The sequence below is a fragment of the Delphinus delphis genome, chromosome 12 (assembly GCF_949987515.2).
Source record: "Delphinus delphis chromosome 12, mDelDel1.2, whole genome shotgun sequence".
NCBI lineage: Eukaryota > Metazoa > Chordata > Mammalia > Artiodactyla > Delphinidae > Delphinus > Delphinus delphis.
Genome location: NC_082694.2, coordinates 29,723,986 through 29,750,552, shown reverse-complemented (window position 1 = coordinate 29,750,552; position 26,567 = coordinate 29,723,986). Strand labels below are relative to the sequence as shown.

At 45.0% G+C, this 26,567-nt stretch overlaps 1 protein-coding gene across 9 annotated transcripts in view; it reads left to right on the top strand.

The window, feature by feature from the left end:
• DYSF (dysferlin) overlaps window positions 1–26,567 on the top strand; it is a 221,972-nt gene that overhangs the window by 172,962 nt on the left and 22,443 nt on the right. For all 9 annotated transcript variants that reach the window (XM_060026401.1, XM_060026399.1, XM_060026397.1 and 6 more), the window contains 7 exons: window positions 9,755–9,853; window positions 17,444–17,572; window positions 17,879–18,034; window positions 19,546–19,637; window positions 22,241–22,411; window positions 23,038–23,180; window positions 25,236–25,375. In XM_060026401.1, the coding sequence (XP_059882384.1) occupies window positions 9,755–9,853; window positions 17,444–17,572; window positions 17,879–18,034; window positions 19,546–19,637; window positions 22,241–22,411; window positions 23,038–23,180; window positions 25,236–25,375 (930 nt within the window). The remainder of the gene's footprint in view (window positions 1–9,754; window positions 9,854–17,443; window positions 17,573–17,878; window positions 18,035–19,545; window positions 19,638–22,240; window positions 22,412–23,037; window positions 23,181–25,235; window positions 25,376–26,567) is intronic.

Genomic DNA, 26,567 nt, shown 5'->3' with positions numbered 1-26,567 from the left:
CCATCAGAAGCCAGGTTAGTGAAAGAGCAGGAATGATATTTTCAAGTCACACATCTGTGAGCGTGTTGAAAATATAACTTTATTTTTCTGTAATTCAACTTAATCTCTCTTTTGAGCTCACATTTTTCCTGGCAGAAAAGTCCTGGTAACTTCAACCATTTAGGTTTAAGCTTTAGTTAGTTTTGGATTTTTCTTTCTTGTCCTCACGCCTGGGAGGCAGCTGAGTTCTGGGTTGGGCTTCCATAAGGTCATGACCTCCACAGGAAGGGACCCCCGGTCACTAGTGTGTGCGCACCCTGGATCTATTGGGCACACAGACCAAACAGACTGTAGCTCATTATCTCGACCAGAAGGCCCTTTCAGGTGTCCCGGCTCTCTCTCTCGACTACCTCTCGAGCCTTTCTGGGGAGCACGGTACAAGTTGGCAGCTCCTTTGTGACACTCCGGGGTCTACAGGAAATGACGAGGACTGCCTCAGGCTCTCTGTCCCATGACACCCCTGCAGCCGTCTTCTGTCAAACGCCATACGCCCCAAATTCTCTGGCAATTTCCGGATGGCTGCTGCTTACCGGATGTCCAAGGTTACAGAGGGGTCTATGCCATGTACACTTCGGGGCTAACCTGTGGCGGAGGGTGTGGGGCTGCCTTACCAGAAACCCTCACAGACTCTGGTTCTTGCTTCCTCTCCCACTCTACTCTTGCATCTCCTCTGTAAATAGCGGGAGAAGGGCTGGAAAGAACCTCCTCTTAAACCTCTTTTTTTAATGGCATATTATCTGCTTTAGGAAATTTAAAAGCCAGGGATCCTGCCTCCCCACCCCCCTGCTGTCTAGGCATTCCTATATCCGTTAGATATTGACTGGCCTCCAAAAATGCGCCAGGCAATGTTCTAAGGATTGGATGGAGGTATCGCGTTAAAAAAGATAAACATCTGTGCCATCATGGGACATAATAAACAAGTACCTAAATAAAATATATGGAGTGTCTGATGGTGATAATTGCTAGGGAGAAAAAGCAAGGAAGGGGGAATGAGAATTGCTGGAAGGGGGATAGTGATTTAAAATATGGTGAATAAGGAGGGGAAAACAGATCGTAGTTAGTCAAGACTTGAAGGAGGTGATGAAGTGACCCGGGGAGGAATAGAGTTCCTGCCGTGGGAGGAGCATGAAGGCTCTGAAGATGTTCGCGGACTGGGAAGGCCACCGGGGTGGGAGCGGCGTGAGTGAGGAAGTAGTGGAAGGACGTGAGGTGGGGGAGGTGTGAGGGCCTGATCATGAGAGACTTTAGCTTGCTGTTGTTGTAAGGGCTTTGGCCTTATTCGAAGCGAGTTGGCAAATCACTGGATTTGCACAGAGAGGCGATGTGTTCCGATGTGTGTGGCTGTCATATTGAGAATAGATTTGGGGGCAAGGGTGAAGGCAGGGAGGCCAGTTAGAAGACTGGTGCAATTCAGAATGAGAGAAAATATTTGCAAACAAAGCAACTGACAAAGGATTAATCTCCAAAATTTACAAGCAGCTCAATATTAAAAAAACAAACAACCCAATCCAAAAATGGGCAGAAGACCTAAATAGACATTTCTCCAAAGAAGACATACAGATTGCCAACAAACACATGAAAGGATGCTCAACATCACTAATCATTAGAGAAATGCAAATCAAAACTACAATGAGGTATCATCTCACACTGGTCAGAATGGCCATCATCAAAAAATCTACAAACAATAAATGCTGGAGAGAGTGTGGAGAAAAGGGAACCCTCTTGCACTGTTGGTGGGAATGTAAATTGATACAGCCACTATGGAGATTCCTTAAAAAACTAAAAATAGAACTACCCTATGATCCAGCAATCCCACTACTGGGCATATACCCTGAGAAAACCATAATTCAAGAAGAGTCATGCACCACAATGTTCATTGCAGCTCTATTTACAATAGCCAGGACATGGAAGCAACCTAAGTGTCCATTGACAGATGAATGGATAAAGAAGATGTGGCACATATATACAATGGAATATTACTTACCCATAAAAAGAAATGAAATTGAGTTATTTGTAGTGAGGTGGATGGACCTAGAGTCTGTCATACAGAGTGAAGTAAGTCAGAAAGAGAAAAACAAATACCGTATGCTAACACATATATATGGAATCTAAACAAAACAAAACAAAACAAAAAAAGTTCTGAAGAACCTAGGGGCTGGACAGGAATAAAGACACAGATGTAGAGAATGGACTTGAGGACACGGGGAGGGGGAAGGGTAAGCTGGGACAAAGTGAGAGAGTGGCATGGACATATATACACTACCAAACGTAAAATAGATAGCTAGTGGGAAGCAGCCGCATAGCACAGGGAGATCAGCTCGGTGCTTTGTGACCACTTAGAGGGGTGGTATAGGGAGGGTGGGTGGGAGGGAGACGCAAGAGGGAGGAGATACGGGGATATATGTATATGTATGGCTGATTCACTTTATTATAAAGCAGAAACTGACACACCATTGTAGAGCAATTATACTCCAATAAAGATGTTTAAAAAAAAAACAAAACCGCCAAAACAATCCAGATGATGGGGACCAGGCCCGTGGTGATACGGGAGAATCGGTCTGATTCTGAGTATGTACTGAAGGTGGCGCCAACAGGATTCGCCGATGGATGGAATGTGGGACATGAGGAAGAGTCCAAAGTGACTTCGGGGGTTTTGACGTGAGCATCTGGAAGGAAGGAGTTGCAGTTGCTTATAAGAGGAAGACTGTGGAAGGAGCAGGTGGGCGGGTGGGAGGTGTGATTAGGAATTGGATTCTGGAGATGGCACATTCGAGAAGCTTATTAGATGTCTAGTCGGAGATGTTAAACAGGCAGCTGGAGTTCAGAGGAGTCATGCAGGTTGGAGAGAGCTCCACGTGGGGTTCCTCAGTGTATATGTTATTTAAAGACATCAGACTCGAGGGGAACCCCAAGGGAGTAAGAGTGGATGGGGAGGAGAAGGGGTCTGAGCCTGGAGCCCCAGGCCACTCAGATGATCAAAGCACAGGTGACAAGGAGGAATCAGCAGAGACTGGGAAGGCGTGACCAGTAGGGTGGGAGGACCACAACCGTGATGCTCTGTAAGGCAAGGGGGATGTTTCAAAGACAGGAAGTGACTGCCTCTATCAAATACTGCTCTTGGTTGATTTTTGAGGCCTGAGTCCTCGGTGACCTTGACAGGCAAGTTTCGGTGGAGCAGAGAGAATGGAAAGACAAGAATTAGAGACAAGTGTAGACAACTCTAGACGTTTTTCTGCAAAAGGAAGAAAGAAAGTAGGTGGGAGCCAAAAGTGCGGTTTGAGGGTTTTCTTTTTAAATGATGGGGGACTAGTGTCACATGTTTGAACGCCGATGGGAATGATCCAGTAGAGAGGGAAGCGTGATGACACAGGAGAGGGGGAAGGGGATCACGTCCTTGAATGGGTCAGAGGGCATGACCCAGTGCAGGGGTGGCCTTGGGTCGGGGTGCAAGCAGAGCACCTTTTTAACAGGAGGGAGGGTGGGTGTGGTGTCGGTGCTGGTGGGCTTGCAGGGGGTGAGGTCTCTTCTGATTGCTTCTGTTCTAAGAGAAAGAGGAAGCAGGGTCACTGGCCCAGAGTGACGACAGGGAGGAGGTGTTAGAGGGCTGAGAGGAAAGGAGAAGGTGTGGAATGCTCGTGTCCAGCGGGGGGAGAGCAGAGGACCAGGGAGTTGAGATGGAGTGGATGACAGCAATGGACCCACTTGAGGCTGTGACATGAACTTGGAGTGAGACCAGCCTCTGGTTTGCTATTGTTCAGCCACATTGGATGTGATGGGGAAGAGCTGGGTTTAAACCTAGGTTTGATTGGCCAGAAACACAATGGAGCAAGAGAGGGCCAAGGAAATTTAGAAGTGGGGAAGGGCAAAGAGGCCAAATATAAACTAGCTAGGATGTAAATTATGATTCTGCTGCATGTGTCATTTCTGTCAAGAATGAGGACGATTAGAAGAGGACTTACCTACGGGATGCAGGGAGAAAAGGGGGACTGAAATCACTGAGCAGCTGGCTAGCTGGGGTTACCAGGGGTTAGGAAAGTCACCAGCCCTGCTCCTCACCAGTGTGTCTGCTTAAGGAGAACCAGCCATAGAAATCACCTGGAACTTGGAGGGAGGAGGAAATTACAGCTGAGAGTTCTCGGGCAGAGTTGAGTGTGGTAAGACTTAAGTCCTGTTTGGTGGTCAATTGCTAGTTCTTTAAAAAAAAAAAACCCAAAAAATCTTAACTCTAATTTCCTTAAAATAAATACTTGAGATTTCTGCTTTTGTTCTTCTGTTAGAGGTTATACGCTTGTATTTTATCGTCTGTTCTTTTTTATTTTAACACCTTTTTTTTGCGATAATCCACAAAAATACAAGCCCCTATTTAAAGTATACAATTCAGTGACATTTAGTTTATCAACAGAGTTGTGCAACCGTCATCCATCATCAACTTTAGAATATATTCAACATTCCAAAAAGAAATCCTGTACCCCAAGAGCAGTTGTCCCCCATTTCCTCCCAACCACTAATCTATTTTTTGTCTCTATTGGTTTGCTTATTCTGGACATTTCATATAAATGAAATCATGCCATGTGATCTTTTGTGACCACATAAGAACTTCTTTCATTTAGCATAATGTTTCCAAGGTTCATCCAAGTTGTAACATGTATCAGTTCTTCACTGCTTTTTATTATCAAATAGTGTGCCATTGTATGGGTACGTCACATTTTCTTTATCCATTGATGGACATTTGGATTGTTTCTACTTTGGGGCTATTATGAATAATGCTGCTATGAACATTCATGTACAAGTTTTTGTGAGGACCTAAGTTTTCATTTCTCTTGGATATATAATGAGGTGTAGAATTCCTGGGTCATATGGTTACTCTCTGTTTAATCTTTTGAGGAACTGCCAGGCTATTCTCCAAAGTGACCGCAACATGTTACATTTCCACCAGAAGTAGATGAGGGTCTCAGTTTCTCCACATCTTTACCAACATTTGTTATTATCTGACTTTTTGGTTATAGCCATCCTAGTGGTGTGAGATGTTCTCTCATTGTGGTTTTGATTTGCATTTCCTTGATGGCTAACGATGTTAAGCATCTTTTCATGTGCTTATTGGCCATTTGTGTATCTTCTTTCAAGGAATGTCTGTTTTAATCCATGGCTCATTTTTATTGCGTTATTCATCTTTTTATTATTGAATTGTGTGAGTTCTCTATATATTCTGGTTACAAATCCCTTATCAGATACAGATGGGAAAATATTTTCTCCTGTTCAGTGAATTACCTTTTCATTTTCTTGGTGGTGTGTTTTGAAGTATCCTTGTATTGTTCTTTATTTTTAAAATCTTTCATTTTTAAAATTATGTAAGGAATACATGCATACAATGAAAAATTAGAAAACTTTGAGTGATACACAAGAATAAAAGGAATAAACAAAACATCTGTAATCTTATCATTCACAGATAATTGCTGTGAACATTTGGGGTTTGATCCTTTAATTAAAAAGAATTCTCATTATTCAGTTTTTAACCTGTTGTAAATCTCATCCATTGTGAATAACTTTCCATGTCAATAAACATTTCTACAACATCATTTTTTTTATGTTGTACAACATTTAATCACATGAATGTACAGTTTACCCCAAAAGTTCCTTATTGTCAGATGCTTAAGTTGTTTTTCCCTGTTATAAATGTAGTTAAATCTCTATGCATATCTATAAATACTTTCTTTGAATAGATTTCTAGAATGGGAGTGATGGGTCAAAATGTAGGCACATTTTTGGGGCTGTAGAAACATGCAGCCAGATTTCCTTCTGGAAAGATTGTGGCCAGCTACGCTCCTGCTGGCAGTCTGTGAGAGAGCCAGCCCTTGGCCAGAAGCTAACCTGGTCCACACAAAAAAGCAATACTATTGTCAGTAGCACCGTGCTAGGCACTGTTCTGTGTACTTTATACATACGACTCATTTATTCCTCATGATAACTCTGTCAAATTGGTATTAGTGTTTTTCCATTTTACAGACAAGATAATTGAGGCATAGAGAAGTTAAGTTTTGCCCAAGGTCACACAGCTAGGAGTGGCAGGATTTGAACCCTGAGGCAGACTTCCTTCTGGGAGAAAGCCTGGTACTGTTAAGTACAATGCTGGCTATTGCTTGAAGATAGTCTTTACAATGCTAAGAAAGTTTCCCTTTACTCTTAACTCATGAGAGCTTCATTTAGAAATAACTAAAAATTTTATAACAATTTTATAACCCCTCACACTCCCTTCTTTTTTGCCTATATAGATCAGGGGTTGATAAGCTTCTTCTTAAATGGCCAGATAGTAAATACTTTAGGTTTGGGGGACATAAGGTCTCTGTCACAACTACTCAGCTCTGCTGTTGTATTTAAGAGGCAGCCACAGACAATATGTAAATTACAAAACCCGGTGGCTGGCTACCAGGCCATAGTTTGCAAATTTCTGTTATAGATGATTATTTGGGTTTTCTCTCCTTGCTTGTTGATACTGAGCCACTCCTGCATTCTGGAATAATCCAGTCTGACCATGCAAAATCTACTGCTGCAATCTATTTGTTAGTATTTTATTTAGGACCTTTATATCTCTGTTCAGGAATAGGATTGATGTGTGTGTGTGTGTGCGTGTGTGTGTGTGTGTCCCCTGGTCAGGCTTCACAAAATGAAAGGGAGAAACTTCATTTTTTTTCTATACTGTGGAACAAAGAATGATCTATTCTTTGAGAGACTGATAGAACCTGCCTCCAAAGAAACCATCTTGGCCTGATGTCTTTTTTGGAGGTAGTTCTTTTGAGATCTCTTCCACTTTCAGGAAGTGATCTCTTCATGTTTTCTATTACTTTTGAATTAATTTTGGCAATTTATATATATTTTTAGAAAGTTACCTACTTCATCTAGATTTTCCAGGGTTTTTCCATTGATTTGGGTGTAGCAAATCTCTTAATATTTTTATTCTCTCCATGATATCGTTTTTTTTTTTTCCTGCGGTACGCGGGCCTCTCACTGTTGTGGCCTCTCCCGTTGCGGAGCACAGGCTCCGGACACGCAGGCTCAGTGGCCATGGCTCACGGGCCCAGCCGCTCCGCGGCATGTGGGATCTTCCCAGACCGGGGCACGAACCCGTGTCCCCTGCATCGGCAGGAGGACTCTCAACCACTGAGCCACCAGGGAAGCCCCATAATATCTTTTTATTTGATCTTTCTTATTCCTAATGGTGTACCTACTTTTTAACATTAGATTTGGTAAATAATCTAATGTTTATTTTTTTGATCTTTTGAAAGTTTTCTCTGGAATTGAATTATCAGTTGTAATATTCTCCATAATTCTACTCATCATTTTCAAATTATCTTCCTACTTTTCTCTAACTTCTTGAGTTATCAGGTTATTTATTTTCATTCTTTTTGTATAAAAGCAAGAATATTTAAGACTAAATTTTCTTTTGAGTACAGACTTGGCTACCAAGTTTTAAGGCATAGCCCTCTTACTCTTGGTATTTTCTAAGGATCTATGATTTTAGTTTTGGTTTTTCCTTTGACTCAGAAGGGTTTTAAGAGTACATCTTTAAATTTCTAAAAGGTTGGAATTTTTGAGTTTCTCATTAGTTTCTAGTTTTATTATTGAGGTCAGAGAGTGTGACTGGTAATGGGTTTATTCCTTGGACTTTATTGACATTGGCTACTTGGCTTTTAATTTTTTCTAAGTGCTCCAATGGTGCTGGAAAAGAAGGTGTAAGTTCTGTTTTTAGATTACATGATGTTTGTGTATTTAAATGGCACTGTTAATCATATTACTCAGAATCTCTGTCTCCATATTCTTTTTTTAAAAAAATTTACTTGGTTTTTCAAGACTGAGGGAAATGTAATGACTTTCCCACAGCTATCGTGTTCCTGTCATTTCCTTGTACAAAATACACTGATTGTTGCCTTTTTATGCCTGACTCTGAGCCTGAGTCATAAACTCAGATCTTTAAGTATCTGAGCTGGGGAAGAAAAGAAAGACTTAAGAGGAATCAAACAGCTAACTTGAATTCCATTCTAACCATTCCTACTTCTGTGTACATATTTGCCTGTGTGTTAGCGTGTGTACTTTGGGGGGATATATGTGTGTTTCAGCATACACATCTCCTTGGGCATGATTGTGTAAATATGTTCTTTTGTGTGTCCGTGATTGGGTGAGTTTGATATGTGTGTCTGTGTATGTTTATTCATCCGTGACATCTTTTTCTTCAAACTGAACTTAAAACATCAGGGGCGGTGTCTGCCTTGCTGGCTGTTTTGAGAGTCATTACAACTCAGAAAGCTCTGCTACCCTGTATCTTAACCCATCTGAACCTCTTTTCCCCTTTTTGGCTGCAGAAGATCCTCCTGGTAAGTTGGTCAGACAGAGACTCTCTGTAGACTCAGCCTTACTCTGGCACCCACTTGGTGCTCTGTCTAGGCACCATATTCTGGCCACACACATGGTGTTAGTGCCGTACTTCCAGGATGGGTGGAGACTCTGAGAACCTCAGTCCACGCTGTCCCCGTTGTACCTGTTCAAGTTCCCTTTGTCTGCCTGCAGCATGTGCTAACCCTTAATAAGGTAGAACAGCATGTCCTAACCCTTAATAAGGTGGAGCTTGATGGACTGGGCATTGGTCTAAAGGGAGCACCAGCATTTCCAGAAACTCATGATGGGGTTCAGTTCATTTTATGGAATCAGAGCAAGCTCCTGAGAGATCCCCTAGTTGACCGCCTCATACAGAGGAGGAAAGCGGGCCCCAGAATGGGCTCTCCTGACACCTTGTCCTGGGCCCTTCCCATGGAACTGGGAGAGCTTTACCGGCAGCACAGACCCAGTGCCTGGGCCTGCGTGGGTTTTGGGGGAGACCAGGCAGAGTGATAATCCCACCTTCAGAGAGCTTGCTGACTCCCTGAGTGACCAGACACCTGCACAGGACACAGCTGAAGGAGCATTCTAGACACAAGAGCCAAGAGGGCCTTGTCCAGGAATAAACGGCGGGGAGACCAGTGTGTACCCCAACAGGCTCATCCACCTTTGCCCACAGATATGAATAAGCGAAGGAAGGAAGGGGCAGAGAGTGTGTTGTCACTAACTTCCTTTCTCCTCACCTAATTTCCCCCATTGAGCATAGTGTCTTTTGAATAATGGGCACTTAGTATTCGTTGAATTTCAGGGACTCTGCCTTGATATGACCTTGCAGGAGACTAAGTTCTGATTTTGGAAGCTTTTTTTTGTCTGTGGTCTGGCGGGGATCAGGATAGCCCTTTGGGGTCTGAGTTTTCCTGGGTGTACTGTATTTTATTAATAAATAACACTTTATTGACATTTCCCCCCAAAGAGTTATCCTATGTATCCTCTGATTTTAGCTTCAGTATGCCCCTGGAATGCAGGGGGACTGTGATGATTATGCCCATTTCACAGAAAGGAAAAGGGAGGCCCCAAGAGCTTAACAGAATCACACGGTGCAGGTAGGCAGGGCCAGGGCGAGAGCCTCTGCCTCTCAACACCAAGAAGGTGTGAAGACCTTTCTCCTGACTGCACAGTTGGCCCCTGGAGAGGCAGAGAGTTCCAGCTCTCTGCTCCCCCAAACTCACACCAGCAGGAGAGATTTGCAGTCCAGGCCAGCCCATCAGCCTTGCTTGGTGTTGGTCCAGAAGAAACTTGCTTGGCAAATTCTGTTTCTGAAACAGTCTCTTTTTTTCTACCCACTCAGGAGGAGGAGTTCATTGATTGGTGGAGCAAATTCTTTGCCTCGATAGGGGAGAGGGAAAAGTGCGGGTCCTACCTGGAGAAGGACTTCGACACTCTAAAGGTGAGCCCTCCTCACAATGTCCTCTTCAGTCTAGCAGTCCCTGGGCATGTGCACTGGGCAGCGGGAGATGCAACTGAAAGAGAATATATGTATACCTATATGTATATGCATATATATTTATGGGTGAAATGATACCTGGGATCTGTTTTAAAATGGGTGAAATGATACCTGGGATCTGTTTTAAAATGCTCAATGAATTATTTAGATGATGTGGGTCACCCTGTGATAGATGTTCATAATATTAAAGTTGATTGAAATTGCAAAATATTGAAAATTGTTAAAGCTTGGAGATGGGTACTTAGGGATTTGTTATACTATTCTGTCTCTCTTAAAGTTATTTGAACTTTTCTATTATAAAAATTTTCCATTAAAATAAAAAGGAAAGTCAATGTGAGAATGTACCTCTGATTCCCCCACCTCTGCAACTGGGATAGAAATTACCTAGCACATATAAAAATATGGTAAACTCTGTTTCTGTGGAAAAAAACCCCAGAGCCCGAAAAACAACACAAAACCAGGGATGAGTCAGCCAAATTCTGGTATTTTGAGGAAATTCCACAAATACAGTTATACTTTTTAAAAGCAGACTACTTTTAAAAAAGATAACCAGAGGTGACTCAAAATTACTCCCTGAAGGAGTTACATAGTGTCATGGAGAGGGTTACCAGGTAAAATTCAGGATGCTCAGTTACACTGGACTTCAGATATATAATGAATAATATTTGAGTATAAATTTGCTTTAAATATTGCACAGAACGTACTTATATAACAACTATTTGTTGTTTATCCGAAATTCAAATTTAACTGGGTGGCCTGTATTTTCACTTGCTAAACCTGGCAGCCCTACCTAGAGAGCAAGAGGGGGCCAAGGCTGTCAGACATGCAAGAAAAGCCCAAGGAGCTCCCTAACAGGGACTAGGTGAAGGAGGCTTGAGGCTTATTGTAGTGGTGGGTGACCAGTATGGAAGGTGATCTCACAAGGCGGCCACAGCTGCCTCTGGTACGTTGGACGCCCCCATGTCATTGTACCTGGAGACCTGGAGGGGCAGAGATGAGGCCTCAGGCAGCAGCAGTCAGAAGGCTCAGGCCTCCCCAGGCAGCAAGTTCTTTGTTGACTTGGTAGGTGGGTGTGTGAGGCTGGGCAAAGAGACAGAACTATTTGCGTACCAGGAAGAAGGTCCGACACATTAAGTCTGGCATGTGGTACTGTGGCCTTGCCAAAAAATGAGAAAAGCCAAGTAAGAATGAGGACTCCTGCCAGGGTGGCCCATGGCCCTGGCACCCTTGCCACTCCCTCAGATGCCGGATGCTGAACTGGCACCCAGCCCACCAGCTTGACCTCTCTGAGATCTGTGACAGTTTCCAAGTGAAAATGGGCTGTCTAAAAACAAAATGCATTCAACCTGTTTCTGGGGGGAAAAGCAGATCTGGAAGAGATGCTGGTTCTTTAGGGATCAGTAACCACCACCACCAACATGGGTCTTTGAAAAATAGCTTGTAGTATTATGGAGAGAATGGAGTACACAGTGGGTGGGGGGAAAAACCCATATTTTGGAAATTGCTATCATAGGGAAAAAAAGACAACTCATAGTCACAATAGTGAAAGATAGAAAACAAAGATACAGCAAGAAAGCATAGAAAAGCAGAAATCATAGAAAAACACAATAGAAAAAGAATATTAATTTTCCTAATAAATAAAACTGGGTTACAGTCTTTTACTAAGTGATAAGGACTCAGACTTCATCAAAAGTCAAAATTCATTATCATGTCTTTAAAGGACACATCTAAGACAATACAACTTAGAATGGCTAAAGTAGTAAATATTTTGGCAAACAAAATAAAGTAAGTATGAACAAAAGAGAAACAGATAGAAACTAAAGTAAAAAGCAAAGGAAACAAAATGGAGTGTTTTGTATAAATAAAAGATATACATCTCAGTGCAAAAACTCTCAAACATTAATGTTTGGAAGAATAAAGCTTAGAAATCCTTAAAGCAAAAATGGATAAGAATATATAAAGTACTACCTCACACAAATGAAGGCATGAAATTACAGAAATTAAAATTGCAGTGGTGATTTTAATGCACCTCTTTCCTAGACAGATGAAACAGGCAACCAATAAATAAGGAAATAAAAGATCTGAATAACAAGGTAAATATTTTCTAAGCTACATCAAGAGTAGCTTTAAAATAGAGAATAAAAATAATTTAAAAATGGAAAATGCATTTTTCCTAATGCTCAGAGAACACTTACAAAATTTGATCACATATTAGGTTAGTAATAGGCTACCAAAAGCAGAAATCATACAAGACAGATTTAAATGCAATAAAATGAGAAATTAATAACAAAAGTTTAAACAAAAAGACCAACCACTTGGAAATTTAAAAAGTATTTTATTGGGACTTCCAGTATGAACATGGCTGCATAAGTCAGCATTTTTCACTTTTTCTCTTTGGAAATCATTCAAACCCACAAACTTCATTTTCAGTAAAAGTTGGAAACAAATAAAACCCGCAGACTCCAAAATACATGTAAGGGCTGTCCAAAGGCAACTGAGATTGGGTAGAAGCCACTCGGCAGTAAATGAAGAGAAGATGCATGAAAATGATGAAAGGTCATAGTGGTAGCTGATCTCAGAAAACCCCATACTTCCTAATAAAAGAATGTGGATAATTATTTAAGACAGGCTATGGATTCATGTGGAGTTATTATCTATTCTCTTTACTTTTGTGTGTGCTTGAAAATTTTCATAACAGATAGTTAAAAATATAATTCCCGAAATTGAAGTTTCACTGTAAAATATAAAAATATGTCCTTTGTTCACAACAATGGACATGGGAACTTTGGAGACAGGTTCAGGCTGGTGACAAAAGCTTCTTAGACCTGATTTGGTTCAGAGAAAACAGAGAAGGTGGAGCTACACAAGAATCACACAGATGAACCATATTTGTAGGGAACAGCCTGCCTCTGTTATGGGAACAAAGGAAATAACTGGTCTAGGAAAATCTAACACATTTAGTGACAAGTAATAACAAAAAAAAAAGTTAGCACAGTATTAATTTAAAAATACTATGAAAAAAAGAAGAGAAAATATATAACAAAACTTAACCAAAAGAAGAGGATATATATATACCCACCAGAAAAATTTCTCCAAGGAACAGATGAGATGAAAGATTTTGCTGTTAACTTTTTAGAAATAGGGTGGTCAGAATGCAAGCAGAAATAAAAGAACGAAGGGCTGGTGAGATGAGAAGATGTGAAATATGAGCTAGTAAGATTCAGGAAAGAAGGAGAAGAAAACATGAAATTGGAAGGAGCACAGGACAGAATGGCCACATTGGAAAACACAGAAAGGGGCATAGAGGACAGAATGAAATGGAAATAAAGAAAGAGTTATAAAAGAATAAAGAGAAAATGACAAACATAGTAGTCAGGGAAAGGAGATCCAACATTTGTATAATTGGAGTCCGCAAGGAGGACAACCAAAACAAGGAACTAAAACAAACAGCTGATAGTTTAATAAAACTTCACTGAAATGAAAGAATACTTGAGTACGCATATTAGAAGGTCTGCTGCGTGTCAGGAAAAATTGACCCAGATTGGTCAACCCAGGGACATATTCTAGTGTAGTTATTGGACACTAGAGATAAAGAAAAAATTCTCTGGGTAGACATACATTCTCCCCCCACACAAATTTAAATAATTTAAAAAAGGAAAGAAATCAAAGTGACTTCACTTTCTCTACAACATTTAATGCCCAAAGATGATAGAGCACCATGTGTAAGATCATCAGGGAAAGAAAGGGTGACCCAAGGATTTGACATTCAGCCAAGCTGCCCTTCAAGCATAAAGGCTATAGACACACAGGTATTCACATTCAGGAGACAGGTAGTATGGCTCCCAGGAGCCCGTCTTGAGGGACTCCTACGGGATGAATTGGAGCTCATCTAGGAGCCATCTCAACTTGGAGGTAACTGGGAAAACCATAACAAAAGGACTGGTTGTGAGCATATTTTACCTTAGGCCTAAGATGGAAACAAATGGGAGGGTTAGGGTAGCTGGACAGAATGTAAATACCTTATATACTGAAAATGTAGAAACGATAAAACTGACAAAAGTTAGGTAAAGAGGAAAGAGGATGGAATACAGAGTAAGGGCACTGATAGTCATATTACAGAATAAATAGAATTGACAGATATTATTTAAAATTGGAAATCACGAAATGTGGAAACAACCTAAATGTCCATTGACTGATGAATGAATAAACAAAATATGGTAATTACATACAATGAAATATTATTCAGCCTTAAAAGGGAAGGAAATTCTGACCCATGCTACAACATGGGTGAATCTTTAAGACATATGTTAAGTGAAATAAGCTAGTTGCAAAAGGGCAAATACTGTATGATTCCACTCATGTGCAGTACTTAGAGTAATAAATTCATAGAGACAGAAAGTGGAATGATGGTTGCCAGGCACTGGGGGTGGGGGGAGAAAGGGAGTTATTGTTTAGTGAGTTTGGGGTTTCAACTGGGGAGGATGAAAAAAATTCTGGAGATAAATGGTGGTGATGGGAGCATAAAAGTGTGACCGTACTTAATGTCATTGAACTGTACACTTAAAGTGGTTTAAAAGGTATGTTTATGCTATTAATATATGTAATATATAAATAATAAAATTGGCAAATCAAATAATAGGCATATAAGCAAATTATAAGCAAACAGCACGAACATAAACATTAAGATAGATAATATTGTCTAAAACTAGGTGATGGAGAGGGAGAGGGAGGAAGATGAAATTTGATTATTTTATCATTGCTATAGTGGGGAACCCATGAATACTGCCCCTAAAGACACAATAATATTAGAGCATAAACTCAGGTCATTTTAGCTCTCAGAAAAACTAAAACACACACACACACACACACACACACACACACACACACACACACACACACAGAAAACAGACCATGCAAAGATTTTTAGAAAAACCCTATGAAACTAGGAAACATAATATAAACATATTACATGACTATGTAAATATAATACAAATGTAAAACCAGACCAAACATATCTGTCATATCAATACATGTCATATCAATCATTTATTAATCACAAAATTTAAAGCAGATCTCAAAGCAAAATCTAACTCTAAAATAAAACACTTCATAAAAGTTGAATATCAAAGATTGGGAAAGTGTGTGCCAGGCAAATGCAGATGAAAAGAAAGCAGAAGTCACAATCTTAATATTAGATGAGAGCATACACAGGTCCCCCAAATTAGATGAGACAAAGAATGGCACTTTAGAATGCTAAATACTGCAATTCCTAGTTATGATGGTCATGAGAATATCTATGTGCTAAATAATACCTCAATATTTACAAAACAGAAATTACAAGAGATAGAAGAAGAAATAGAAATATACTGGTTTGTGGCGGAGATTTTAATTCACTTTTCTCAGTTCATGTCAGATCAAGGGGACAAAAGCATGAGAGGATATAGAAGACTAAAGTAATTACTAACCTGATTGAACCTGGTAGCTTGAAAATAGAGACACCCCTATGGCACATTTACAAAATTGGCATATATACACTACTATGTATAAAATAGATAACTAATGAGAACCTACTGTATAGCACAGGGAACTCTACTCAGTGCTCCGTGATGACCTAAGTGGGAAGGAAATCTAAAAAAGAGTGGATATATGTATACGTATAACTGATTCACTTTGCTGCACAGCAGAAACTAACACAATATTGTAAAGCAACTATACCCCAATAAAAATTAATTTAAAAAACTCCAAAACAAAAATCGACCATGTGATCGAGCATAAAGAAAATCTTAATAAAATTCAAAAAGTGATGAAACACTGACAATGTTTTCTGAATATAATGCCATAAAATTAGAAATTAATAACAAGCTCAAAAGCACAAGAAAACTTCTATCTGGAAAATTTTTAAAAAATCAACTCTCTTTTAACAATTCTTGGTGAAAGAGAAAATATAAGAGAAATTGCAGAATATCTGGGAAGCAAGGATAAAACCCTACCTTTTAGAACTTACTGGTTACAGTTAAAGCAGTATTCAGAGGAAGTTTATAGCCTTAAAAACTTACGTTAAAACAAAAGAAAGAAAACTAATTACACATATAGCTTTTAGATCAAAAAGTAAAAATAAAACTATAATTATGGAATGCCAAGAAAAGAAAAATGAACACATTATACATGAAAACAAATGGGGCAATACTAAGGCAGTAGTAAGCAGAGGCAATTTCATAGCAATAAGTGTTTTCCTTATCAGAAAAGAGGGAACAAAGTAATTAAAATTTCAACTGAAGAAATTAGAAGAAAAAATCCTTAAAATAGTAGAAGAAAATAATAGAAATAGAAGCAGAAATAAGAAAGTGAAAACGGTAGTATAGACACCTCGAAGAATTGGTCTTTTGACTGAAATGATGCAACTATATAAATATGGCAAGAAAATATTCAAAATGATACATACCAAATGTTAACCAAATAATTAGTTGTCATTTTTGGAAATCAGAATTTAAGGCAATAATAATATTTTCTTTATATCTACTTACATTTTCTAATTTTTAATAATGAAGCTATATCACTCACGTAATTAATTATTTCTTAGAAGAGATAGAACTTGAGCTTCATGGAAGAGATAGAACTAGAGCTCGGCCTAATGAGAAAAAATGTTTAGCGAGATGAGAAAGGGACTTACCTGAAGTACAGTAGGCCCTCTGTGCCCGCGGGTTGCATATTTGCAGATTCAACACATGGAATCCGCAGATATGGAGGGCCGACGGTCTTGCCAGTCAGTTTCAGATTATAACCAATTTTAGCATGTATATTAAGTGGGTTAATATCACTATTAATTAAGTACATTTAATCATCTATAATAGAAGACTACTGCTTCATTTAGGTCTAAGCAATGCTCTAACAAGTAAAAGTCATTGTTTGAGAGGAGAGATAAATAAATTGAGTTGACAAATTTAAAGTGGTGCTCAAAATACATCCTCAGCCCAGTATTTGATCCACTGCCATTTGGACATCCTGGACAGTAAGGATTTTGCTGACTTGTGAATCTTCTAGAGTTCTGTCTTGATCTTCAAATAAAAAGTCAGTTAACTTTTCATTTATTTGTTTGACTGTGATCTTATTCTCAAAAAATGCACCACCCATGTATCTGATGACTCTCGGGTATCTAGAATATTGGATTAATCAGAAAACCCTGTTTTCCAGCATTGCTGAACAAATGTCTTCCCCTCTTACTCCCTTCTCTGGTTCCCCCTCCACCCCGTTTCTCTCTCTCATCTCCATGATTTGCATCCTTTTTATCTCTGCCTTTGTTCTCTTCTTCTCTGCCTCTCTTCCTTCTTGGCCCCCTCTCTTACCTCCACCTCTCCCACCTGCCTTCCTCTTGACCTTTGTTCTCTAATTTGCTTATGGCTTTTCCCCCTCATTTTCTTCTCTGTCCTTTCTCTCCTTTCCTTTACTTGAATACTGTCATGTTTCCTCTTTCCTTGCTGTCCCTCTTCTTTCCCTCTTTCCTTTGTCCCCCTCTTTTGTCCCCCCATGTGGCAGGTCTATGACACACCACTGGAGAATGTGAAGGACTTTGAGGGCCTGTCTGACTTTTGTAACACCTTCAAGCTCTACCGGGGCAAGACTCAGGAGGAGATGGAAGACCCATCTGTCATTGGGGAGTTTAAGGTAAGTCCTTGAGGACACATCTCTAACCCAGGGAGGCCCAAGACTGGAGTGGCAGCCATGAGTGAAGGGGGTGGGGGCAGAAGTACTGTAGTAACATCAGTAATGACCCCAGTGCTGCAGTTGGTGACCATGTGGGTGATGGAGATGATGGTGGTGACGGTGATGCTGCTGATGCAGAATGCGATGGGGGTGATGGGATGGCATTGGGCTTAGTGATTGCAGTGGTGATGAGAGTAAGGGACATAGTGGTGATTGTATTGGTGACACTGAGGATGAAAATTAAACTTGACCCTTCCTTCTGTTCAGGGCCTCTTCAAAATTTATCCCCTCCCAGAAGACCCGGCCATCCCCATTCCCCCAAGACAGTTCCACCAGCTGGCTTCCCAGGGGCCCCAGGAATGCCTGGTCCGCATCTACATTATCCGAGCGTTTGGCCTGCAGCCCAAGGACCCCAATGGGAAGGTAACATTCCTAGAGCTCTCACCTCCCCTGGAATAAATGGTAGGCTGGGGTACAAAGAGGCTGCAGAATTTGGATACACTCTTTGCCCCAGGGAGTTCACAGTAAGTGGGGACACCAGACAAAGATGTACAAACCTGAGGTGGGACTGCATTGGAGTTCTATCAAGGCCAAGTGTTCCAGGTCAGAAAAGGCCAAAGTCAATACAAGACTTTGGAATCATGGGGAAGACTTCCCGGAAGGAATAGGATTCTTAAGCATTGATGGAGTTTTGATAGGCTGGGAGGGAGAAGAAAACCATATTTTAGGAGGAGTCAGAAACCTTGGCAAAGGTTTGAGAGCAGACTCAGTGTAGGTTTAGCACAAGGATAAGGCATAAGGACAAGGGACATTGATGGTGTAGACTGGGGCAGGACTTTGTGGGACTTTCAAGGGTGGGGTGGGGAGGGAAGAAGGAGGGGTAGAGCATGATGAGTAACTGTGCTGGCCTGGCCATGGCGGAGCCTGAGGCAAAAGGAAAAATCAGCAGTCCTGATCCTGTCTTTATTTAAAACTTTGATATTTTCTTCATCATGGACTGTTGGTGCTGGTTTCAATTTTTAAAATATCACATTAAAGTGTTGTTTATTTTGATTACTAAGCTTTTTTGTCTTCCCCTTAAATTTTGTGCCTGAGGCGAGTACCTCACTGACCTACTCTAGTCCTGACCCTGAGCGAAGGAGGGGAGCCTGAGGGAGGGCGGGAGTCTGGAGCTACCCGGAGATGGGGGGAGGAACAGAGTAAAGTTGGGAAGAGAGAGGAAGAGGAAGAGGCGAGGCAGGAGTGGGGGACAGTGGGGTTCAGAGGTACGAGGCTAGGGTCTTCTCTTGTCTCCTTAGACAGGTGCAGGCCTAGCCTGTGTCCTAGGTTGTGGGTAGGGGCCTGGTGTCCAATCCCTGCTGCCCTGCTTTTCAAGGTGAGAAAAGCTGCCCATGCCCTGCTGGGAGATCACAGGGAGAGATGGAACAGTCCCCGCCCAGGCACCACCGATGGCCTCCAAGACGTGGCTGTGGTCAAGTTTATATACTTCAAGCCTTCCTGGTGCCGAGACCCTGGCTGCTCCAGAGGCTAGTTGAGGGAATGCTGCTGCTTGTGGGAGGCTGCGCTGGGCTGAAAAAGTCTGGCCCTCTCCACCTGCTGAAGCAGAGGTCACAGACAGGACCCCAGCTTGGCCCAGTCACATATGTCACACAAGCTGGCATGTTTCTGAGGATATGGGCCTGGCCCCCACCCGCCCTCACCCAGTGGGGCAGTGGATTGGGAGTATGGGGGACTTAGGAGCCCAGTTTCCACTGCCAGAGCCGAGGCTAGAAGCCCACATCGGGGGTGGTGTGCTGGGTGGGGCTGCTGGCCTGGCAGGAGGCAGCTTCTTGATGGTAGGCCCCCTTGCCCCTTTGAGGGGCAGAGCAATGAAGGAGCCTCAGAAGCGTGTTGGGAAGGTTATGTCGCTGAAGTGTTTCCTTCTCCTCCTCCAGTGTGATCCTTACATCAGGATCTCCATAGGGAAGAAGTCGGTGAGTGACCAGGACAGCTACATCCCCTGTACTCTGGAGCCTGTGTTTGGAAAGTAAGTTGGGGTGGCTTGGGTCTTGGGGTGGAGGTGCCAGTCTGGATCACCCACAGCCCAGCGGGAGAGATGTGGCTGCCACTGGGAAGTCCCCATCTCCTGGAGCAAAGCTGTGTTCCCTAAATCTTGCATGTCTGTAAGGGTGTAACCTCAGCTAGCGCTTCCTTAAGCGCTAAAGGCCTGAGTCCTTGCAGAAGCTCCTAGTTAAACAATTACCTTGAAGATCAGAAATCTAAATGGAAACCCAGAGCATGCATTTGCTAATTCTTCTTTTTTTTAGATCAACTTTTACTTTGGAATAATTTTAGATTTACAGAAAAGTTACAAAGATACTATAGTTTTCATATACCCATCACTCAATTTCCTCCGCCATTAACATTCCTACCTAACCATGGTACATGTATCAAAATTAAGAAATTGATATTGGCGCATTACTATTAACTAAACTCTAGACTCTTAGGATTTTGCCGATTTTTCCATTAATGCCCCTTTACTGTTTCAGGATCCAATCCAGGATTCCTATTACATTTAGTAGTTATTCTCTTTTACTGTTGCACGTTCATCTGTGGCAGATAGCGGAAGGATGTGGACTCAAGAGGGTAAAATGCTTCCTAAAATCTAAGAACGAGGGAAGGAGGAAGCAGTGCCCATTGCATGGGAGTAGTTCCCAGGCTTCCTGACTTGCTTGCTGTTTGGATGCGAGCGTATCTAGGGCAGAGAAAGGAGAATCTTGAGGGAGGTTGGCAGTTATTTCTCTAGCACCTGTAGGAGAAGGCATGTACCGATATTGTCAAGCGACACACTGGATTCATGAACCGGTGTCTCTTGAGTTAGTTGTAGTCATCTGGCCCTGCAGAGAGACCCAATCAGCCAGGGGAAATGCCATTTTTGAAGGGGAAACAGTCCTGGCCAATGATGAGCCACTGCCAGGCTGGAACTGGAGGGAAGGGCTGCGGGGAGGATGGTGGGTGGAAGAGAAGAACCCTGTTTGGTGAGCCCCAGTGGCCAGCATGGGGCCCCATGCTGACGGGACCGCGCAGGGCCCAGGCCAGGGTAGGGGAGCTAGTGTAGAAACATGCCTCTCCCTCTCTGTTTCACCATCCCCCTCGGATCACGGCCGCCTGCTCTGCTTGGGGGATCAAGCTTCTGTGAGTCCACAGCAGAAGCTCTTTGTTTCTATCACCCACGTGTTGACCAGCAGAATTCATGGGACATAATCAGACACAACTCTGATTTTGTCTGCCAGTTTCCTGTAGACATTTATTCTGTGCGGGTGACCTTCCTCACTCCCTGAGTGGAAACTGGCAGGCAGGCCACCTTCCGCTCAGCTTTAGACAGTCCGCTTTGCCGTCAGCCCACCGTCTCAAGTTGATAACCAGAATGTGCATTCGTGTGTCATCAGGAGCACGCCGGATGGCTGGAGGGCAGTCGCTCCCTCTCGCAGCTGCATCCACCTTGGGCACAGCGTGTGCGCCTTGGGGGTGTGTGCGGAGGGGAGGAGGGTCTTTGCCCAGTGTCCCCCCCGCCCCTTCCTGCCGTCCTTCGCCATACTTGCAGGTCTAGGACTGGGGAGCCTGTGTGAGAGGAGGGGCCCATCTCAAGTGCTGACTTCGCCCCATCCGGCACCCTTGGGGTGGCAGATGTTTGCTTTCCTGTGGGCTTTTCAGACACCCCCTGAGCTCTCCTAACATAGCTCCTGGGATGTGGCAGGTGCCGTGTCCCTGTAGCGGGTGTCCCCCTCCCATACCCCCCAACCCGTTCTCAGATGGGCCGCCCCACAGTCTCTCGCTGTTGGAGTCCCAGATCCCGTGGGACAGGCTTCAGAGCAGCAGCCCCCCCTCCGCAGGCAGCGCTGCAGTTCCGTGCCCAGCCAGGACGGGAGCTCAGCTCCTCCCAAACGTACCCACACCTCCTCTCTGCTACAAGCTGCTTGTGCTTCCTCCACCACAGCTCGGGTGCCAGGCTTGTGTGTCCCTCCTGCAGGGAACTCATTTCAGGGGAGAAGGGACAGCACTTCTACACTTGACCTCCGTGGGAGGTGACGGGGGGTCTCAGAGCACGGCAGGAGCTCTCTTCAAAGAAACCTCCACACAGATCCTCTCTTAATCCCACTCCAGAAGGAGTGGTGAGGCCCCAGGAGTCCGGAAAGTGGATCCCAGGCCATGCCCTTGGTAAATTTCTGGAGCTCTGGCACCTGGCTCTGGAGTTTCACATCTCTTGTCTCCAGGTGTCCTGGTTGAAACTTCATTTTTAACCTTGTGCTCCATTTCATTCGTCCATTCTGTGGTCCATCAGGCAGGCATCTGCTATATGCCCAGCTCAGATTATTTGGGAATACCGCACACACAGACACACACACACACACACACACACCACACACACTCAGACAAGCCCAGCACTGGGAGTGCTGTGGGTGGTGTGCTGTAAGAGCTATAGGAGGCTCGAGGAGGGTGGACTGCAGGCCAGTCCTGGGAGAGGAGGAGGAGACACCAGGGGTGGCTTTCTAGCTCTTGCTCCAGCCTTGCCACCCACTTGAGTTTGCGCTGTGTCCGGTGACCTCTGGGAGCTGGCGTCGTCATGACAACTGCCTACCCCCACAATAGGATGTTCGAGCTGACCTGCACTCTGCCTCTGGAGAAGGACCTGAAGGTTACCCTCTATGACTACGACCTCCTCTCCAAGGACGAAAAGATCGGGGAGACGGTTATCGACTTGGAGAACAGGCTGCTGTCCAAGTTTGGGGCTCGCTGCGGACTCCCCCAGACCTACTGCATGTAGGTGCAGGGCACTGGCTGCTTCCCTGACTGTGGGCCGAGCCCTGACTGTGTGCCAACCTGGGCCTAGCACAGCACAGACACTGTCTCTCTCAGTCAGCCCAGGTCTTATCCCCACTCCATAGATATGGAAACTGAGACCTGGACTTGTAAGTGGTGGGATTAGCATTTGAACGTGCTTATCTGAAGCTAAGAACCCAGCTCTTCCTCACGTCTATAATCAAGTTCTCCTTAAGGCACCGTAGAGGGCCTGGAGAGGGGAAGGAGAAGGGAGACAGACAATGGGACACAGCCCCACTGGGCCCCAAGGTGAACTCACGTGTGGCCAGCCCCTCCCACTTCCTGCCAACTTGGGTCTTGTCTGGGTCTGATTCTTTAAAGCTGGAAATTGGTAGCATTTCAGTTCCAACTCCATGTGTACGTAAAGAAGTCCTTTTGTCTCTGGGCCTCAGTTTCTCTGTGTGTGAAGTGGGCTCCCCGGTCACGATGAACAATCACACAGGGTGCCCACAGGCAAAGTGAAGGGTGGGTGATGCCGTGCGTGTGGGTACATAGGTCACTGCACACACCTCTGCCCCCATTCGTGTCCTGGAGCGTCTCATCTTTGTCTTGTGTTTGGGCCTCAGCTCTGGACCCAACCAGTGGCGGGATCAGCTCCATCCCTCTCAGCTCCTCCACCTGTTCTGCCAGCAGCGCAGAGTCAAGGCCCCCGTGTACCGGACAGACCGTGTAGTGTTTCAGGATAAAGAATACACCATCGAAGAAATAGGTGAGTTCTCCCTCTCCCTCCCTCTCTCTTGTGGGTCCTCTCCTGCTGGATGTAACCACTGGACACAACCCACACCAGCACGGTGTGGTCTTGAGTCTCTCCAGGGCAGCACAGGTGGACTAAACTTGCACTTGGTATTCTTGGGACCAGTACTTACCTGGGACACCATTGTGAAAATTAGAGGTCAAGGTGGGGCCACGGTCAGGGTGGGTCAGGGTCAGAGCTCAGTCTAAGACCAGGTTGGGGCCTGTCTGAGGCAAGATGAGGGGTGAGTCTGAAGCCAGGATCAGGGTCATGGTTAGGATCAGTCTGCTTCTAGCTTTGTGTGGACAGACTGGTCAGAGTTTGTGTAGAGCCCACCGCTGAGAAAGTTTTCTACTTAATCATACTAGTCTGCCAGCTTCACCTTGACGTTACCTTCTGAGCCCCCAGTCACAACTCCTTCACCTGATACATCCAAAGGGTGGCAGGAAGCCCTGTAGCCCCCGTCTTGCCTAATGCTCTGGGTCTGTCTCATGCTCCTGCCGAGGGTCCTGCCATGTGCTCCCCGCGTGTCTGAGATGCTCATAGGCCTGCACGGCCCACCCAGAGCAGCTCAGACTCCCCAGAGGTGTTTACAGACCCAGCTGGCCCCTCGCCTCCTGCTGGTTTCGGAGATGTTTGATGTCAGAGCTGGTGCTGAGGCTGTAAAAGGGGAGGGAGGCTCTGGCTCCCTCACCTCAAATCCCCCTCCTCCTTCTTCGTTTCTCTGATTCTCCAACGTCGTGGCTGAGCCAGGCTCCTTTCCATTAGGCCCTAACCCCTCCCCCAGTCTCTTTTCCTGTAGAACATGCATCTGTTTTAGGGGTGGTCTCATTTCTTTCTGCTAGTCTGTGAGCAGCATAAGCACAGGAACCAGGGCTCACGGTCATAAATTCATAGGAAAAGAAAGCCAGAAAGCTAGAGTTGGTGAGGCCTGACGTCTCCCTGTTTTTGCAGATGAGGCCATTCAGACCACGAGTGGTTAACAACCTGCCCAAAGTCACGCAGCTGGTTAGAGGCAGAATCAGGTTCCTGGCCCGGTGGTCCTTCTGCAATGCCGTGCTGCTTCCTTAGTGGTACCTAGTAAAGTGGGCAGGGCAGGTTTGACAGATGAACGTGTGTATGTGTGTGTATGTTAGAACCTGTGCTGGTGAACATGGGCACACCTGAGTGCACAGACCTGTGTGTGTACGTGTGTATAGACATGTGTGGACCCTCCTACCACCAGTCAAGGTCTCTTTCAGGGGGGCTCCAAGTTCATGTTGCTGGCTGGTTGGCCAGGCTTGTCAGGGTCAGAACCACCGCCGTGTCCTCACCCCATACACAGTACCAGTCCCTGACCCAACCCCTGGCAGGTAGAGCTGTACCTGGGAAGCACGCAGGGGAGGGGAGGGGTATTCGCATCCAGTCATGCGCCTTTCCTAATGAGTGTGTGATCTCAGCTGCCCTGCTCCCCAGCTGTGTGGCTGCCCAGTGCTTCGTGTCTGTCATCTGTGAAATGGGGCTAATAATAGCACTTACCTTTTAGGGTTACTTTGAGGATCAAGCCCTGTCAATATTTATGAAGAGCAGTGCCTGGCTCCTGCTTTATAAGTGTTCTCTGTTACTGCTATTATTTTAGCTACTGCTACTAATCAAAGAGATTGCATGAAACAGAGAATACTACTGAGAGCACTTAGATGCCCAATCTGGGAGAAGAGTTGTGGAGCCTCAGAGTTGAGAGCAATCTGGAAGGGCTTCCTGGAAGGAGTGGGCTTTGGAGGGTGGGGAGAATTTGTATTGGGTGGGAAAAAGGAAGGAGAACTTACAGAAGAGGCTTGGTAGAGTTGGTGGCAATGGGGAATCTGGATTTTAAGCCCAGAGCCTGTGGACAACGAGGTTTCCCTTACAGAGAACGAGACGTGAGGGCCAGAAGAACTGTGTCTGGGCTAGGGGTGAGGCCGCAGGGTTAACAGCTTCCCGAGGCCCTCAGGCCCCCCTACCATCTCCTGCTCACTCTGTCCTGGCAATTTTTTGGTCTTCTCTCTGGGGCAGAGGCTGGCAGGGTCCCGAACCCACACCTGGGCCCAGTGGAGGAGCGTCTGGCCTTGCATGTCCTCCGGCAGCAGGGCCTGGTCCCTGAGCACGTGGAGTCCCGGCCCCTCTACAGTCCCCTGCAGCCGGACATCGAGCAGGTAGGACCTCCACCCTCGGGCCCCAGAGCCCCTGACCCTCAGCTACCCCTCCCCAAGGACAGCTTGGATATCCCAGAAGCACCAGTGGAGACCTCAGGATTTGGCTAATCCCTCGTTGTGGAGTTTCTCCACAGCCTGAATGGTTACCATTGTTGGCCTATGAGGGGACCTCTTGAGCCTGGCCTCCCCTGGCTGCCTGCAGGCCTCAGGGCCTGGGGAATGAGGCTTCTCCTCCATCCCTGTGTAGGCTGGACCTCTGGCTGCCCACAGGTCATTCTGAAGCCTCGCTGTTTCAGCCTGGCCACAGGGAGTCCTCCCCTGCCATCAGTCAGTGACATTGCAGATGGCCAACACTGTGCTGGGCAGTGGGGAGTTCAGACAGGGCGAGCCTATGACAGAGAGGCAGAGCAGCCATCAGGAGGGCCAGGGGAATCCTCCCAGGCAGAGGGAGGGTGGGCAGAGGGACAGCAGGCCCAGGGGTGACGTGCGGAGGCTTCCTGGAGGGGTTTGGAGGAGGGGGAGGAGAGAAAATGTTCCAGGCAGAGATGGGCCGAGGCAGCCTTTGTGGCACTAAGGTGCCTTTGTGGACATGCAGAGAACATCCTCTCTGCTCTTTGGAGCTGAGCTCTCCTCCCCTTGGTGGCGTGGCCACCAGCTCCCCAGAGTGGCACTGCAGGTGTTGAAATGTCAGCTCTTTCACGCTCATGTGAACCAGAAGAAGTTAGGTCAATCCCTGCTCCGTCTTCTGTAAGATGGGGACAGAGATAACAGCCGGCTCGCAGAGAAAGAGGGAGCGAAGTGGTGGCAGGTAGAGTGGTTTCCTGTCGTGGAAACCCTCTGAGCCCCCATCACTAAACCATGCTCTCTGAGCCTCCACAACTGTGTACACCATCCCCAAGGCCGACTGCCCCCTGCCCTCTTCCGCCTGGCACAGTGAGACTCAGCAAACATCGCTGTCTCCAGAGAGCTGCCCTGACCCCTGATCCCCAGGTGCTACCCCAGTCCTCGGCCTGTGGGGCAGTGGGCTCACCCCTATGGTTGGCCCTATGGTCCCCTTGAGGGCATCTCTCCTACAGTGTGCTGAGCCTCTCCATGCAGGGCCTGGGGTTTCCCTGTCCTGTGCTCCAAGTATCCAGTGCAGAGCGGGTGGTCAGGAGATGTTGGTTGAATGAAGAGGGTGGCGAGAGAGCAG